Source organism: Cercospora beticola, chromosome 6 (genome assembly GCF_033473495.1).
Source record: "Cercospora beticola chromosome 6, complete sequence".
Classification (NCBI taxonomy): domain Eukaryota; kingdom Fungi; phylum Ascomycota; class Dothideomycetes; order Mycosphaerellales; family Mycosphaerellaceae; genus Cercospora; species Cercospora beticola.
In genome coordinates, this window is record NC_088940.1 from 2,919,752 (window position 1) to 2,937,667 (window position 17,916).

The 17,916-nt window shown below is 53.6% G+C and overlaps 5 protein-coding genes across 5 annotated transcripts; 4 read left to right on the plus strand and 1 right to left on the minus strand.

Annotated features, from left to right (window-relative positions):
- Positions 1-41: 41 nt before the first annotated feature.
- RHO25_010192 (uncharacterized protein) lies at positions 42-1,755 on the plus strand (the record flags this gene model as incomplete). The annotated part of the gene is made up of 2 exons (XM_023601710.1): positions 42-806; positions 892-1,755. The coding sequence occupies 2 exons, from the start codon at positions 42-44 to the stop codon at positions 1,753-1,755; spliced, it is 1,629 nt and encodes a 542-aa protein (XP_023453532.1).
- Positions 1,756-2,735: 980 nt separating this feature from the next.
- Positions 2,736-4,727, plus strand: RHO25_010193 (uncharacterized protein; the record flags this gene model as incomplete). Its single annotated transcript, XM_065603259.1, has 5 exons — positions 2,736-3,269; positions 3,326-4,128; positions 4,185-4,332; positions 4,392-4,427; positions 4,485-4,727. 5 exons carry the CDS (start codon positions 2,736-2,738, stop codon positions 4,725-4,727), a joined length of 1,764 nt encoding a protein of 587 aa, XP_065459331.1.
- A 916-nt stretch (positions 4,728-5,643) lies between these two features.
- On the plus strand, positions 5,644-8,756 carry RHO25_010194 (uncharacterized protein; the record flags this gene model as incomplete). Its single annotated transcript, XM_023601712.1, has 3 exons — positions 5,644-6,499; positions 6,553-6,727; positions 6,902-8,756. The coding sequence occupies 3 exons, from the start codon at positions 5,644-5,646 to the stop codon at positions 8,754-8,756; spliced, it is 2,886 nt and encodes a 961-aa protein (XP_023453526.1).
- A 2,696-nt stretch (positions 8,757-11,452) lies between these two features.
- Positions 11,453-14,121, plus strand: RHO25_010195 (uncharacterized protein; the record flags this gene model as incomplete). Its single annotated transcript, XM_023601713.2, has 5 exons — positions 11,453-11,597; positions 11,648-11,866; positions 11,922-12,070; positions 12,128-12,221; positions 12,272-14,121. 5 exons carry the CDS (start codon positions 11,453-11,455, stop codon positions 14,119-14,121), a joined length of 2,457 nt encoding a protein of 818 aa, XP_023453527.1.
- A 1,020-nt stretch (positions 14,122-15,141) lies between these two features.
- On the minus strand, positions 15,142-15,796 carry RHO25_010196 (uncharacterized protein; the record flags this gene model as incomplete). Its single annotated transcript, XM_023601714.2, has 2 exons — positions 15,142-15,662; positions 15,772-15,796. 2 exons carry the CDS (start codon positions 15,794-15,796, stop codon positions 15,142-15,144), a joined length of 546 nt encoding a protein of 181 aa, XP_023453528.2.
- Positions 15,797-17,916: the final 2,120 nt, after the last annotated feature.

Below are 17,916 nucleotides of genomic sequence, written 5' to 3' on the forward strand. Positions count from 1 at the left end.
CCGGCATGTTCATCAGCCTATCTGGATCTTCGTGACGAGATATGTATCGACACGTACACCCGGACCTGGGTCCGATCCTGGGCCAGCAGGTCGAAGGCGGACTGGTGCAATTTCGGTCGATTCCGTATGCTGCTATTTCACGACGCTTCGCCCGGGCACGTCTTCTGAAAGAGCTGCCACGGAACAACGGCGACACTTGCTTCGATGCGTCTCAATGGGGACCTTCCAGTATCCAGCGACTCGATTGCATCGAGACAGACCTCAAATGGAATCAGCTTCCCGAGCAGCCTAGCAGAACTCAGACACAATCAGAGGACTGCCTTCGAGTGACTCTGACTGTGCCTGAGACGCAACTGAAGTCAGAGTCAAAGATCCCTGTCCTGGCGTTCATACATGGTGGAGCTCTTGCAGTTGCTTCTGGTGAGCGGTATTATTATGATCCCACCAAGCTTTGTGCAGATGCACTTGCATCGCAAAAACCGCTGTTGTTTGTGTCGATCAATTACAGACTCGGTCCATTAGGTTTCTTGCACTCTCCAGAAGCGGAGGAACTGCTACCGCCCAACAATGGACTGTACGATCAGCTGTTGGCCTTCGAATGGATCCGAGAGTTCATCGCGGGTTTTGGAGGCGATCCGGAGAATGTCACAGCAATTGGACAATCTGCAGGTGCTGCAAGCTTGGAGTTGCACAATTGCAATCCTAGAAAGGAGCCGCTTTTTCGTCAATCGGCCGTTCTGTCCGGGTCCGGTAGCATAATCTCAGTGCAAAGTCCAGAAGAGCATCATGTCGAGTTCTGTAAGATGGTAAGTCGCGTTTGGCAATTTTCTTCCCGCGTGCCTGCTCCTTCGTTGTCGATTCGCGAGGAAGGAAGAAACTTACGGTTCTCAGGCCAAAAGTCTTGGCATAGATGCAAAAGAACGCCCTGCACAAGATGTCGCCCGTGAGCTTCTGGATGTGCCTGTGGAATCTATTCGTGATTTAGCACTTCATGGATCTTTCTGCTCAGAAACAGAACTGGTTCCCGACAAGGACTGGGCAACAATGCGCCACGCGAACACCTTGAAGCCGAATGCTTGGCTCAAATCGCAAATCATCAGCTCTTGTACTTACGATGGATCCATCTCATACCTTGTGGAGCACGCGAAGAATCGCCAGAAGAGGGCGGCTTCTTTTGAGTCAACTTGCAAGAAGCAGTTGAAGCACCCTGAAGACATGCTGAATATTTACGGCATCAGTGCCATCGACTCCGATGAGGACGCCTTGCTGAAGATCGGGCAGGTTGTCACTGATGCAGGATTCTATGCACCAGCGATTAGCATGCTCAATGGTGCGAGCGATTCACCAACAGAAAGCTACATGGTGTCATTCGACATTCCCAATCCTTGGCCCGGACCACTGCCACAAAATCAATGCGCCAGTCATACGTGGGATGTTGTCTCGCTTTTGGGCCCCTACGAGGACCAATTGCCTGTAGAAATGCGCGAAGGTGTCTCAGCCTGGCGACATCTCATCATCGGATACTGCCATGGCGAGCCACCAGGGAAAAGCTGGAGTCCTAAAGAGCGCTTCATACAGCGAGTAGGCTCGCGCGGCCTTGAGCAGCTTGGACCTCTCGAAGTGCAAGCGCTTCCGGCTGAAAAGCTGTTAGGTCTGGCTCACAAAGAGGGAGGTGAACAAGGCTTCGACCATATGTGGCACAATACTGTGAGGTTCTACCTTGACAAGGAGGAATCCGAAGCGGCCAAGTTGTAAGGTACGGATGTGCTGCATGCTGCATGAGGCTGAGAGCTCCAGAAAGCCTATAGACCAGCATTGGACAGGTGTGTTGTATCTCGTCCATGACCATCTCGGTGATACTGTTTGTTTTATCCCTGTTATTCGTGAAGTGACTTCAAATTCCAGTTTCTGTGATCAAACGTGGCCGGTCGGTGCAGATGGAGGTGGGAGACGCGAGGTGTGATGTTGTTGTGGCGGCTTCGAGAAGGTTTGCAGGCGCGAGGGGCTCGGAGCAACAGCAGTCTTGGCATTGTTGGACTTCAATCCGGCACACCGGATGAAGCGACACATTCCTCTGGTAAACCCAGATGCTACCAAGAACTTCACATCCTCGACATCCATTGCAAATTGTCTTCTTCCCTCGCCGCCGGGTCTTTGCATATGGATGCTCGATTTCTAAGCCGCCCCAGTGGCCACTCGATGGCAGCACAAGATAACGGAAGTCTGGCAGTTCGCTACCAACATTGGCGCATAGTACATGACACACTCTGCCATCATTGCGCGCCGCAAACGACGTTAGCTCTTCCAGCTGACAGGAATGCAGCTCTCGGATCAATGACCGCCTGCAGCATCCAATGAACAAAGCCCAGATTTTGGCTCCATCCTCACACACAAAACCTCGTTCTGTTAGCCTTTGTGCTAGTGGGCACGCGGCATAGGTTTGGCTTGGAGACTCCGTTCACAGCCAGTGAGAGGCAGAGTGGCCCAGAGCATGCTTCTCGCGTATCTTCAGCTGCGCGTCCTCAGATCTTGCCACGCGAGCTTAAAGAGCTCACCATGGTACCCACTCCACTCACTCTGATCTCGTCCTGTTCACCGGTGTATTTCCTTCTTCTCCCATTCACCTTTCGCGGGCTGTCTTCACGACACGTGCTGTTTGTGCGACCGCGGCTGTCCATAAATTGAAAAGGGCTGAGGAGGCTTGATCGCGTGCCACAATCCAACTTCATGACATCATGGATCAAGAAAAAGGTCACATAACAACGGCGCCTCCTCCGTATTCTGGCGAAGGAAGCGACCGAGTCTCAGACGCAGATTCGAGCGAGAAACGCGCCCAAACCGAGAACGCGACGCAGCATGTCCAAGAGACACTCCAAGGGATCGAAAACCCTACCACGACCCAAATTTCCCTTCGCGATATCCTGAGCGGTAACGCCCACGCGCCGCTTACAGCATTCGAGAAAAAGGCCGCCTTGATAAATGCCGAAATCGACAATTTTGGGTTCGGAAGATATCAGATATGTATTTGGTTCCTTTGCGGTTTTGGCTATTTCCTCGACCTTGCCTGGTCGCAGGGTGTGGGCTTGATCGCAACGGCCATTTACCAGGAATTCGGCGTGCCTGACGGCGAAACGGGAAGGCTTTACAGCTTGGCCAATGCCGGACTCGCAGTCGGAGCCTTCACTTGGGGACTGGCTGTGGATGTCATTGGCAGGAAGTGGGCTTTCAACTTGACTTGCCTGATCACAAGTATCTTCGGACTGTTGCTGGTGTGTACGCAGCAGATCAAAACCTGACAGAGCTTTACTGACATTTGGACATCTAGGCTGCACCCAGGTTTAACTACAACGCATTCTGTGGCATTTACTTCCTGGCCTCGATCGGTCTTGGTGGCAACATTCCCATTGATGCGACGATTGCCCTGGAATACTTACCCCAAAAGCGCCGCAATTTCGTCACGCTCTTGTCCCTGTGGCAGCCGATCGGTGTTGTCGTCGCTTCCGCCATCGCGTTTGGCACCGCTGCAAAGCCGGCATGGCGATGCAGTACCGACCTTCCGGGGTGCACTACGCTTGCGGATGGCGAGCCAAGAAACAGCTCCACATGCTGCACTGTCGCAAGCAACATGGGCTGGCGCTATCTTGTCATCATCCTCGGTTGTATGACGCTGGCCATTTTCTTCCTTCGATTCTTCGTTTTCCGGTTCCACGAGACACCTAAATTCCTGCTCAGCAAAGGCCACGAAGAGCGGGCAATCGAAACTCTGCACAAGATTGCCAAGTTCAACAAGGCACCTCCGCCAACTTTGACTGTGGAAATGTTCCGTGCCATTGATGAGACCACCACCATCGACTCGAGAGACTCAGCGGAGCCCAAAGGCCCATTGAATACCAAACAGACCACGAAGAAGGTTCTGAAGAGCTTCGTTCGATCCTTCGACAATCTCAAAGCTCTCTTCACAAACCGGCTCCAGACTTTCATTTTCCTGCTGCTGGCTGTTGCCTATATGGGAGATTATTGGTCCTTCAACCTGGCCGGCCAATTTCTGCCCATTATTCTCCTCCGCAACGAGGTATCGCCTGATGGCGGAGGCGACGTCGTTACCACATATCGACATTATATTTATATGCATGTTAAACCATTCATTCTCGATTTTGGGGTGATTTGGCTGACTTTTTGCGCAGATACCTCCCCGGTATTGTCGGTGCAGTCATGGGATTATTCTCAGTGCAACTACCACTGATCGGAAGAAAATGGTCGCTCGTTATTTCAGCTATTCTACAAGGTCTAGCGATGGCGATGTACACCCAAGTCTATACAACAGCAGGCTACGTAAGTTGCGCCAAGGACAATGCATGCCTTAAGTGCTATGACACTGATGATTTTTCCAGGTCGGACTGAACGCGTTTCAGTACATCATGCAAACGGTTCGTTTTACCCTTCTTCATGTTTGACTCTTCCAGTACTGACGATTCTGCCCCCAGTTCTTCAACGCCGTCCTCTACGCTTCTGCGCCCGAACTCTTCGACACAGCCTATCGGGGCTCCGCGAGCGGTATGCTATCGTGTCTTGGCAGAATTGCCGGTATTGTCGCGCCTTTCGCCGGCCAACACTACTTGGCAACTGAGAGCGCTGGTATCTTGTGGCTTGGTGCCGGTGGTGTTTGGGTGAGCGCGTTGGTGCTCGTCTTCCTGCCGGTGGAGATGAGAAATAGGCAGATGTTCTAAGAACGCACGCTAGCGCATTTAGCCCATGCTGGTTTGAGCTGTTTGCATAAATTATACAAATACCGCTGATCGTGGATCCAGGAAGTGGGCATCACGATAAAGTGAGGCACACTGACACGACCGCGCCCCAAAATGAGACATTCCTGATTTGACCACCCGCGTGGATAAGGCAGGAAGCTGAGGTAATAGTAGAAGTGGAGTTACTCGGCACGACTGTGCCTCAAAATGGGGTATCATCCAACCTAATCATTTATCAAGGATGTACGCAAAGCTGAAGCGATGTAACTCGGCACGATCGGTAGTCAAGAAGGGGCATCGCACCGGATCTCACGTTCTCAAGATCTAGTCAACTCTGTCGCAACAGAAGGAGTTCAAATTGCAAAGCAACAGCGGAGCGGAGGCAATGCAAGTGCGGCTTTGCTCGCGCGACTTTGCTTGTCACGTCCTATTTCCGTTGCGGCAATACACTTTCTCGATCTTCATCATCTGTCCACCGATCGCCTTCGCGGTCGATGTAGAGAGAACATATTCGAATATTCGAGTTGCATTGAGTATGCTCGTTCAAGGTATGTATTTGTTATTCCAAGTTGCCAGGCCGTCAAGGAACTCCACCTTCGGCTTGAGCTCCATATTGACAGTGAAAGCAATCTCAGGATGGCCGCCACGATGGTCGCAAGCAACCGAAGAAGCTTCAGCTGCGCCCTGTTGTCAGTGAGTGTAATGTAAGGATGGTCCCCACGATTGCGTCCAGCGATGGAAGGAATGAAGTTTGTCGGGCAGCAGCGGACTTAGCGCGCGCCTTCCACAGCCTTGGTGCTCGTTCACATCCTTTCCGCCTCACCCCAGAACACCTGCTCATCGGTATTCAGAATCTGCCCAACAACCCACCGTCGCTGTTGATCACACTATCGCCAGCATGGTGAAGCCACACAGGTTCCAGGGAGCGTCGGAGAGTCAGAGTTCAGCGGGCCAGGCCCGCAAGGAGGATAGGCGACACCATAAGCGTGAGCATGATACCGCTACTGACGACCCGCATTTCGTCCCAGCGGGGAACGCACGCAAAACCAGAGAGTTCTTCCCATCATACGGCTGGCGGGAGCGACATTACACTATGAAGAGCCTCAAGAATTTCTTGGACATCGTGTTTCGGAGGAAGCAGACCATGACACCAGAAGACTGGGACCCGGCAGAGATGGCGGTCAAGCGCACACGACTGAACGCCTTGTTCAGTCGCTCTGATGCCCTAGACTGGGGAGAGTGGGGCAACATGGCTCTCTTCTTCACTTGGGCTGTTAAGGGGATGTATGCTCCGAGTGAACTCGTCAACAAGTTGGATATCACTACCCAGGAGGAAGAAGTTGCTGGCAAACACTACTCCATTGAACGCGCCGCTTATTCCAGGCCAATAGCAGAATGGAACGAGGAATCTGCCCTAGACCCGGACAACGAGGACGAAGCAACGGCGTGCAGCTGTTCGCCAGCAACTGCTTCACACCCCGCTTCGAATGACAACAACTCCGACTCCGAAACTGATTTAAGGAGCTCTGACTCTAAGGAGTCACATACACTCCGTGTGGAATATGAGGAGATTCATGGCAACGATTATGCTAATGACGGCACTGCTTCTGGCGCAACTCCACATCCGTCTCAAGGTGAGGCTCACCGATGGATGTCTGACAACAGAGTATGCAGAATGTCAGATGAGAACCGTGCTATCTTCGCTGAGCGAAAATTCAGGGAGCAACCAGCATTCTCTGAGATCTCAGACCTGAGTGAGATCCCGCCTCACATTCATTGGTCCAGGAAGAGTGGAGCGAGTGCTTAGATCAAGCTATTAGCATCGGGAACGCGGTTGGTCTTGATGACGACAATGTCCCAGAACTCCCATGCTACGCTGCTTTGATTCTGGACCTACGTTTGATCCACACTTGCACTCTGCGGGCCTTTGAGTATTCCTGGATGGCAGGCTACCGCGGCCCTTATGTCGTTCATCAGCTGATGTAAGTCTGGGAAACGTACAGGACCATGTGACTCTGCGTTTTGGCGATCGTCTCAATCTCGGCAAGGCCAAATCCAGGTTTAAAGCAGAGGACGACGTTGACTTCTGTTTCGTTTCACCACTCACGGTTCCTTGTACTGCATGCAAGAAGACACAAGGGCTCTTCCGAGTGCAGTCCGTACTTCAGCTCTAGCTTCGTACATGTCAGAAGAAGATCGCAAGCTGTTCGCGCAGAGGTCATTCAAAACGGCGCCTACCTTCCACAAGGACTCCGATGTCGATCAAGATCCGCCACCACATTCACTCTTTCAAATGAGCGGGAAGAGTTTGTCGACGAGGCCATGGGTATTTGGAACGCCATGAGCCTTGACGAAGAGCATGTGCAAGAGCTTCCATTCTACGCTGCACTCATGCGGCATTCTTCAGACTTCCTCGTTCCATGCACACTCCGTGCTTGGGAATACTCCTGGATATCAGGCTATCACGGACCATGTGGTGTCAGCAAGATGCTCGAGCTCTGGGAGGGAGTGGATCAGTATGTTACGCTGCCATTCAGATATCGTCTGCTCCCAATCATGGACAAGAGTAAGACAGTGAAACAAGATGTGGACTTCTGCTTCATCCTTCCACCAACAGTGCTTTGTCCAGAGTGTGGAAAGCCACACTTGCGCTTTAGGGTTGTGTTTATCCTCCAGATCGGTCTGCAGCGCCTGACTCAAGACAAGCTCGACGACATGGCTCGAGACTGGACCCGCAAGGGGAACAAGGACCAGTTCAAAGCCACAGTGTCTCACCTCCAAGGCGACGCACAATACAGACATGTGCTGCATTACGAGATTGAGAGTGCCAAGCTCAAAACAGAACGAGCGGTTTGCTCCAATAACGGCCGCTGCTCGGCTCATGGAGACACAGCCAGCCAGTGTCTCTTCCCACAACCGGATCCGAAGACGTCGATTGTCAGCAAAACGGAATCCCTTCGCCCATGTCTCCTGCCCTACAACAAGATCATTTGGCAATACCATGATTGCCCTCATCCTGGCTGCAACACACGACTGTGCTGGCCCGAGCTTTACAGTCGCTATGTGTCAAGCCACATCGACAAAGAGGTGTTACCGACCTACCAACACAGCGGTCTTTACCGGCCTTGTCCCGGCTGTCCGTTCGGCTTAGCCACTGCATCACTTTCGAAAGGCGCGGAATATATGTGGACCAGCGGTGACGCTGGGAAGCAGCTACAGGACACGTACAAACACACCGAGTGCCAGCGTTACGTCCATCACGTTGCAAGCTATTTCTTCTTCGAAGACGCAACATGTGCACCTTGGCGGGGACCTTACTATGTTCAACAAGAGGGAATGGATTCGCTCGCGGAGACTGTCGCCGATGGAACTGTTGGCATGGTGGGCATGCAACCTAAGGATGCCTTCATATCAGCTTGGCGTCTTCCGGCGGATTGGTATCAGGCCAGTAGCATGTTCTTTCATCGCATCTACACTCCGCTCGACGCCTTGTCATGGGGCTGGACCTTGCATTGCCACAACAAGGACATCGCATGGATGATTCGGAAGGGGCATCTTCCAGAGAATAAGCGCGACCTCGACAAACTGTGCAGGGACAAGATGAAGATGTACACGAGAGCAGAGAGAAGACGAGACCAAATATGGCTCAGTAGAAGGGGCCCGAACAGACAAAATGAGGCGCATCTACATTCCGCTCAACGCCCTTTCCCGGGGCTGGTCATTGCAGTGTCACAACAAAGCCATCATGCGGCTAGCCAACGAGAAGGATCCTACGCACGCCAACGAAGACCACGAGGGTCGAAGCCACCAACAGAAGCATTAGAGAGTAGCTCGGTTGGGTGGATGTTCTCTTCCAGCTCGCGCTTCGAGTGTATCGTACACAGCATGTATCTCGTCTTTGCGCCATTGATCACGGCAATGCAACCTTCGAAGCTCCAAACATGTCAGACCTCTCAGCGACAACGAGAATCATTAAGTCGGGCCATGAATCCAATATGTGCTCCATCTTGACGTTAATCATGCCCGGTCAATGCACTCCGCTCAGTCATGCTCTCCTCATCGCGAGGGGCCACGAAGTCAATATATGCGCCATCTTGATGTTCGATCATGCCAGGTCAATGCACTCCGCACAGTCATGCTCTTCCCACCATGACGGGCCCTGAAGTCAATGTATGCCCATCTTGATGTTCGATCATGCCAGGTCAGCCCACTCTGCCTCATCGGCATGCTCTCCCCATCGCGATGAATGATAAAGCCAGGGCGTGTCTCATCATCATTATAAAGGGGATCGGCGATCTTCTCTTTACCTCATGCTTATTCCTTTCCCGTCACGATGAGTGATACAGCCAGAGGACGTCTCGTCATAACTGAGGTCGTGCTAGTGAGTCTGCTCTCGACCTCGCGCGTATCTTCTTCCTACCTCAATCAGCATCAAAGCCAGGGCGTTCCCCATCGAAACCACGGTCGTGCTAGGCAGTATTTTTCCCTCCTCGTGTCTAGTCTGCTTCTCATTGCTGTGAATGCTGAAGCCTGGGCGTGTTCCATGAGAATCGCAATTGTACTAGGTGCACAACAAGCGTGGAAGATGTCGAAGCCAAGGGAAGGCGAGGGTATCAATGCAAGCAGCATCCTGCTCTACGGCAGGCACGACTCGAGCAAAAATCAAGATCCATCGACACTCTCCAGAAAGCAGTCTTCGTGATGGGCTGAAGAGGCAAGCACGAGTGCCCCCACTTAACCGGATTCGCTGTCGTATGAGGTTTCCAGCGGGCACTGCGTGTGTTCTCCTGCTGGGTCTCTTCGGTGGCTCCAGTTGACTTGAAGTATGCGGCGTTGTTGTATCTCCGAAGGTTATAGTTGGTACTGCCAATCGACAGCGAACTGGGGAAAGCTGTTCTGCAATCCTCGGTCCCCGCCCCTACAGCAAGTTCCGGAGCGGTCGCGAACTTGCAAATGACAGCATTTCTGCTGCGTCTGCCCTCACCTGGTCTTTACCACACTTCTTGATGGTGTGCGTGTGTGCTCACCACGTGAGATCCGTCCCCATTCGGTCTCCACCCGTCTTTATCACATCTCTGGTTGCACTCTTCGAGACGAGAAGCGCGGGCATGCCAGACTGAGAAATGCTTGAGCATGTGGTGTTCGTGGAGGGCGCAGCGTGCGGCCAGGACATCTTTCTGATCTTGCAATGTCGTGGAGCCGGTTTCTCTCAAGTAATGGCTAGGACCACTTGCTCCGCCACGTCTATGGGCATTGCGGGCTAGCGTAGCTTCTCAGCGTCACTTGCTTTCCAAGAAGCATGTCAAAGCATTGCGGCCAAGAAGTGTGCGGTGTTGCTAGCTCGGCTGCTGCTCCGATGTTTCTCCACTAGTGTAGGGCTCGGAGCCGTAAGCCGACGGTCTTGGCTTGGCATCGTCTCACGTAACCGGAACTGGTGAAAGTGGCAGCGTCAACAGACAGCCGACAACAACGACGTCGGCACCACGATGCCACCGCTCGGCCCGTACAGACCAATACCACTGCGAACATCGCGTACTAACGCACTGCGGTCCGCTGGTGCTGGAACTTCGGCCCTCGTTTCCGCCATACTGCAATTGCCGCCTCATTGACGATGAAATGCCGACTTTTGAGAGCTCGCCGTGGGCAATTTGCGCCGAAAATCTCTCGAGGCCAGCCTCCTTATTCGGCTATGCTTTTGCGGAGCCCCAACTACGCCTTATAAGTGCAGCATACGTACCTAGATAGCACTTAAGATTCGGCATCTGGCTGCAACGCACAAGAAGATCGTGACGGAGGCACATAAGACGGATCGGATGCTAACATCGGAAGTTGCCACTCTCTGCTACGTCCGGTGGTCTTTAGCATAATCCTCTGTGTCACGAGTCACTTATTGCCGACTAGCGGGCTGTTATGACTTCGGCCCTCCATCTTTGCTACCAAAGTGGGCCTGGAGAGAAGTTGAGTGGGGTCTGGAGTGAAGCTGGAGCGCGCCTCGATCACGGTGGAGAAACACGAGGGAACAACGATCCACCCTGTTGCAAAATTCATTTCAACCGGACCACGATATCGTGCGTGAACCAGCGTCACTAGACTGTGATCCACTGCCTCGGCCGAGGGCTTGAGAGGCTGTACGATGTCGTGAACACCTTCGAAATACCAGCCTACCAATACCAGAGAGGTCTGTCAGAACATCCAAGGACGTCACGAAATGGCTCAGTCTTACCCCAAGTATTGGAGAGGCTGCCCGATGGATCGAGAAACTTACTTCGAAGCATTCTCCACATAAGCACAAGCCTCACCTAAGATTGAGGCGTGTTCTTAAGGGCCGCGTGCCCTTTTCCGCACCATAGAGGGACCGCCAAGAACATAGAACCTGCAGCTACTTTCCTCTTCTTGGTCAATACCCGACAAGTACCATGTGCACTGACCTCCTAGCTCCTCCGCAGCTTCAAGAAAAAACGGCGTGACGACACTGTTGGCCTTCCGCTCCGGTCGACACAACCGCGAGAGGCATCGTGTCGGCCACGAGGGTTGCATCGTGAGTGGCTCCAGTGGATAGTCTCGAAATGTTGCGATGGCATCGTTGTCGATCTCGAGGCCGATGAGCGGCCGTGTGAGAGTACTTAACGATGGCCTCTCGTCGTCTCTGCCATTCGAAAGCTGTGAGCTTCAATTGTGCTACTGGAAGTCTAGCATAATCGATCATCATGGTTCGTTCAGAGAAGCTGCGCGCAGCAGCTGCCTTCCTGGCATCTCTTGCTCTGGTCAATGGACAAAACGAGACCACCACCCCAGGTGTCCCAGCCTGGAACCACGAGGACTACACCACCAGTCCTCCAGTCTACCCATCGCGTAAGCATGGACGCTCCAGCTCCATTTGACTGATGCTGACCGGAGCTTAGCAAACATCACCGGCATTGGCTGGGAGGAAGCTCTCGAGAAGGCCAAGGAGTGGGTTGCACAGTTGACTACTGAAGAGAAGTCAGCACTCGTTACTGGTACTGAGGGACCTTGCGTTGGAAACATCGCACCCATTCCTCGTCTTGGCTTCAATGGCCTTTGCCTCCAAGATGGTCCTCTCGCCATACGTCAAGCAGTTTACGCAAATGTCTATCCCGCAGGTAAGCAACGCCCTTTCGTGCCTGCCTCTATCTATGATACTGATGGCTATTACAGGTCTGACTGTTGGTGCTTCATGGGACAAGAAACTTGCATATGAGAGAGCTGTACACATAGCAGACGAGTACAGAGAGAAGGGATCTCAGGTCATTCTGGGACCTGTCGCTGGTCCTCTTGGACGAAGTGGTCTTGGAGGCAGAAACTGGGTAAGACACACAATTGAGAGTGATATGAGAGGAAGCCAAGCTGACAGTGACCTATAGGAAGGTTTCTCAGTCGATCCATACTTGACTGGTATCTTCATGTACGAGACCATCAAGGGACACCAAGACCGAGGTGTTCAAGCTTGCGCAAAGCGTAAGTGAAACCCGTTACGAACTTGCTCGAAATTGCTAACGCGACTGCAGACTTGGTGGGTAACGAGCAAGAGACTCAGCGTAACCCAACCACGAACGACAACAACATCACCATCGAAGCTATCTCCTCCAACATCGACGATCGCACGATGCACGAACTCTATCTCTGGCCCTTCCAAGATGCCGTCCATGCTGGTGTGGCATCTTTCATGTGCTCATACAACCGTCTCAACGCATCTTACGCCTGCCAGAACAGCAAGCTTCTAAATGGCATCCTGAAGGAAGAGCTTGGTTTCCCGGGCTGGGTTGTCTCCGACTGGATGGCAACACATGCTGGATACCACGCTGCAGATGCAGGTCTCGACATGAACATGCCCGGCGGTATTGAGTTCCAGGTTTCTCAGCCATCCTTCTGGGGTGCCAACCTCACCACTTCGGTCAACAACGGCAGCTTGGCTGCCAGTCGTTTGGACGACATGGCACACCGCATCATGGCACCATATTTCTACTTGGGTCAGGACCAGGACTACCCACTTATCGATCCATCTACTCCATCTACTCAACGCACCTGGAACACTAGCCAGTACCGCTACAACTGGACCTACGGTGATGAGGTGGTTGATCTTCGTAATGCCGAGAGAGTCAAGCACATTCGCGAGCTTGGCTCCGCTGGTTCCGTCCTCCTCAAGAACGTTAACAACACTCTGCCACTCAAGAACCCACAAAACATTGGTGTTTTCGGTAACGATGCCGGTGACATTGATGATGGATTGTACTTCGCTCAACTCACCCAAGAGATCGGCTACGAGTTTGGTGTACTTCCTACTGCGGGAGGGTCTGGTACTGGTCGACACACCTACGTGGTGACCCCACTCGAGGCCATCAAGGCCAAGGCTGGCGAGGGTGCTCTTGTCCAGTACATTCTCAACAACACCATCATCGCCGCCGAAGGTGGCTTCGTTCGCGTCCTTCCATCGCCTCCAGATGTCTGCCTCGTCTTCCTCAAGACCTGGGCATCTGAGGCTTACGACCGTACCAGCCTGCTCCCTGACTTCAACGGTACTGGTGTTGTTGAGGCTGTTGCCAAGGAGTGTGCTAACACCGTCGTGATCACTCACTCCGCTGGTCTGAACGTCCTGCCATTCGCTGACCACCCTAACGTCACTGCCATCGTCGCAGCTCACCTTGGTGGACAGGAAGTTGGAAACTCCATCGTCGACCTCCTCTGGGGTGAGATCAACCCAAGCGGCAAGCTCCCATACACCATCGCCAAGGGCGTGAACGACTACGACTTCGTCCCAATCATCAACTCCACCGAGCTCCTCGAGACCGACGACCCCAACGCCTGGCAAGACGACTTCGAAGAGGGTCTTCTCACCGACTACCACCACTTCGACTACTACAACCTCAGCGTCCAATACGAATTCGGTTTCGGTCTCTCCTACACCACTTTCGAACTCGAGGGCGCAGAAATCACCCCTCTCACCGAAGGCCCAATTGCTGCCCTCCCAGAAGACCTCCCAGTCGCCGTCGGTGGTAACCCAGCCCTCTGGGAGAAACTCTACTCCGTCAAGACCACCGTCACCAACACCGGCGATATCGCCGGTGCCACTGTTCCTCAACTCTACCTCGCTCTTCCACAAATCGCCAACTCGGCGATCACTCCTCCACGCGTCCTGCGTGGTTTCGAGAAGGTTCACCTCGAGCCTGGTGAGAGCCAGGAAGTTACTTTCGAGCTCAACCGCCGCGACATCTCCCACTGGGATATCTACTCGCAGCAGTGGAAGATCTCGGAAGGAGCGAAGATTGGTGTTGAGGTTGGGCTCTCGAGCAGGGATATTATTGCTACGGGCGAGTTTACGCCTATTGAGAAGGCTGCGTACAGGCCTCGCAGGGTTTAAGATCTTTGATTTCATGACATTGAGATGAGAAAACGTGGCTCGACTTGGGGATTTGCGCAGCTTCGTCGGGATTTGCTGCCAGCTCACTTGCATACAGTGAGTTGAGTGTGGCGTCGTTGCATCGCTGCTGTTGAGTGAGGAGCGAGAATGCCCCCGAGCCAAGGAACGGTCGGGAGGCAAGTCCTTCCGCTCACTCAGCGACAGCAGCCAACGCAACGAACGAACCGAACCCTAAATGATGAAAGCATCTCAGAAAAGAGACATAGAATTTAACGAATGAATGTAATGTGATCTTGACGACTACAGAATTGCCTCTCAAATCCCTCGCATCCCTTCCATCACCTCTTCATTTCCGTAGAGTCCATTTTTTTTTCGAAGCAGAAGAAAACAATACCTCGCAAAGTGAAGTCTCACATGCAACAATCGCGTTCCATGTCATTCCTTCTCAACGTTCGTGTGCATCTAAATTGCCTTGGAAAAAAATTACAATGATCGACACGCAGTTGGTCCTTCGCTTCGCTTTTTGGCTTCTTTCTTTCGTGACCCACTCCTTCGTTTGGCACAATTCGTATAGCCTGCCCGTGCGAACGTCCAAACGACGGTGGCTCCTCACAGTGAAACTTTTGGTCGCTACCTTCTTCCGCAGTACAGATGCGAGGCCCGACAATCGTGGAAGTGATGGTGCCCTCGGGTGGACTACCCTGGAAAGCGAAGGAGGATATGTAAAAGTGAACGAACGCCAGTGAAATGACAGTGGTCTGGTCGTCGTAAATTTTCGTCGTGATAATCGTAATACTATAGAGTAGAGTAGAATGCTTCTCGTTCCACCCGTCTCGTTCCATTCCAGGTAGTAATAGTAAATTCGTTAGATATTCGTCAAATATGCCTCGCGGCACCCATTCTCGTACACAGATGAAACAAGGAAAACAGAAGAGGCAGATGCTGCTCCAATGGAAAACACGCTCGCTCCCAATGATGATATGCTTGGGCTTTTGGTCATGGTCGTCGTGGCCGTCATCTTTACTGCCATCCACTCTCTTGCAAGCACCATCCACATCGTCCATAGGCTCGGACCGGTGCTCGTTGGCAGTAGCACATATACCCGTCCGTGGCGGCCTTTGTCCGGCGAGGTTGCTGTGTGGATGGCTTAGGCACCTGCTGAGTGACTTGTCGGATCTGCTGTTCGAACCCACTTTCGGTGCTGCGAGGACTGTTGCCGCCACTGCTGGTACCATCCGTGCTCGCAGTATCGTAACTAGCAGCAGAGCCCCTCTTGCCACCTCTTCCAGTGCCAATGGCGACGGGTAAACCCTGTACAGTTTGTCCAGGTCGTTGGCCAGGTCCCATTCCATCATTGACAGAAAAGTTCCGGCAGATCATGTATCCCTTCTGAGCGGCTCCATCTCGTGCCAGACTTTCCGAAGCGTAGGGCACTTCGGTGCAGTATTCTCGGTTGTTGACACGGACCTTGCAATGCCAGCCTGAACGGGTGCGGTAAGGCTCGTAGTGAGGCTCGGGCCACTGACGTCGTTGGCAGACACCTAGAGTGAGGCGTGTTAGTCGACGCTATGGTTTCCATATTGGAAGAGCGCAACAGAAGCCCCTCATGCAGTCGTTGCTGGAAAGAGGCAGTTGACGAACGACACTTACTCGACAGGTACATGGTGTAGAACATGTTGGCTCCAATCAGGTCGATGAGGTTCTGCGTGGCTGTAGGGAATGTGCTAGTGTTGACCAATTCCAGTCGATGGCTGCAGCACGATGCTTAAAAGGTTCTTCTAATATTCGTCGTGGTGGTAGCACCGCAGTCGTGGATCCGATAATGTAAGGGCGCCAACAGGAGCCACGGTAGTAGTGATGACGAGCGGTGTAGTCAATTGCTGGATGGTGGTCAGGCTAGAGAGTCGAGGCGGTATGTGAATGGCCGAATGCGTAAGTAAAGTGTTCACGACAACCCGATGGTGGGTGGATATATACTGCTGCTATGCCAGCGACATGGAACGCTGTGAGAAAAATAGAAGACGATCACAGGCGAGGAGGGTCGGCACCGGTGTAGAGGAACGGCGAACCCAAGAATGTGGACATGGCAACAAGATGAGATGATGAAGAGCTGCAATGCTGCTTCGAGGCTACCCGGAAGTCAGGACCCATAGTTGATGTGCTGGCGCACGTTTCGGCCAGAGGATGTTGATGATCGAGAGGCGGATAGCATGAGCTCCGCAGGTAACAACAATATCTAGGTGCAGATCGAGATGGGCCCCGGGCGTCGTTCTACAGCACAGCTGGCGGGAAAGGCGCGAAGTTTCTCTGCTGCTCGCGACGAGGATCATCTGTCAGTCAATGCGTCAGGTACGGCGGGCGGCTAGGAAGCTGTCAGGAATGCGCGGCTTGGACCAGTGGCGAGGGAGCAACGGAGATGGGGAGTAGCACTATGTCGTGCATTCGCTCCATGCTCGAACTGATGTGGGCTCGGAAAAACAGCTGCAGTGCTGTTGGGCAGCGGCAGCTTCGATAGCGCCAGCCAGCACGCGCGAGCGCTAGGTACCGCAGAGCTCGGCAACTACTGCATAGTGGGACCACGTCTCAAAGATGCAGATCCTGGTGGCATCCACGCTGTGCCCGTTCCAGACTGACGACGAGAGCAAGGAATGTCGGGCTGGCCATGACGTTTTGCATGCAACGATGGTGAGTGCACGCGAAAGGATTCCCGGGCGGAGCAGGATTCTTGGTGACCGGGTTGTGAGTATCTCCAGTCGTTGATAACTCGACCCCGCGAGTACGAACCTCACGCCGGACGGGAAGCAGATGGAGAGGGCTGGATGCCAGATAGGCGCGCTCTGGCGATGCAGCGCGCGCGGTGCGGTGCAACGTGCGAGCTGTCTGTCTGTGGGATCGCGGACCGCAGCGGTCGATGTGTTGTCAATGAACAGCAGCAGCTCTAACTTAGCCAAGCTGCAGCCACCGCCATCTGCAGTGGGCCATGGATGGGCGAGTGTGGTGTGCGGTCAGGGTCTCGTCCAGGACTCACCAGGTGGACAGAAGCTAAATGCCCGACGCTGAGCAGCACAGGCGGAGCTCCTGCCAAATTGCGCGGAGCTGCTGTGCCTGAGAATTCAACGCAGGACGAAATCGCGTTCAATGAAGCGGGACCAGTCGAGGTGAGCTCAGCGGGCCAGACGAGTCCCACCAGCGTGGCAGTCCGGTTGCACGGCGAGCGCCACGACGAAAAGGCAGCGGGCACGAGGAGCCACGCATTGAGGGTTGCACAAGACTTGACTGCAACGACGACTGCACGCACTCTGCAATGGCTGCGATGTCTCTCGCACGCAGGGTCAGCTTCAACAGCAGCAGCAGCATTGGAGTGGGCCGGCGTCTGACGAGTGCATGAACGTGCGGCTTTGTGGCAGACGCTCATTTGCTGCTCGTCCTTGGGCGCGCTGCAAGGCTCACGGCCTCGCCCTGCACGTCAAGGCACCGCGCTCGATCGGTGCGGAAGGCAAGATTCTGCCCTCTTCCAGCACCATTTCTCGAAGGCCATGCCGTGCGAGCTTCGGGTGCTGATCTCACATGCAACACGCCCGCGCCACGTCGTCCTCGGTGGTGTCTCGGTTGCGGATGGCGTGGTATACTCAGCATAAAATGGGTGTTCATTCTGGCTGTAGGGTGGCGTCAGTCGTCAAGCAGCGTGCGTGCGGAGGTGCATCCTGGTGCTGCAGCAGCTCGAGGCGGTGAGGTCCGCTTTCCCAGCGCCAAGCACCTCGCCGCGCCCAAATTAGGCGCGAGTCTGACACGGAA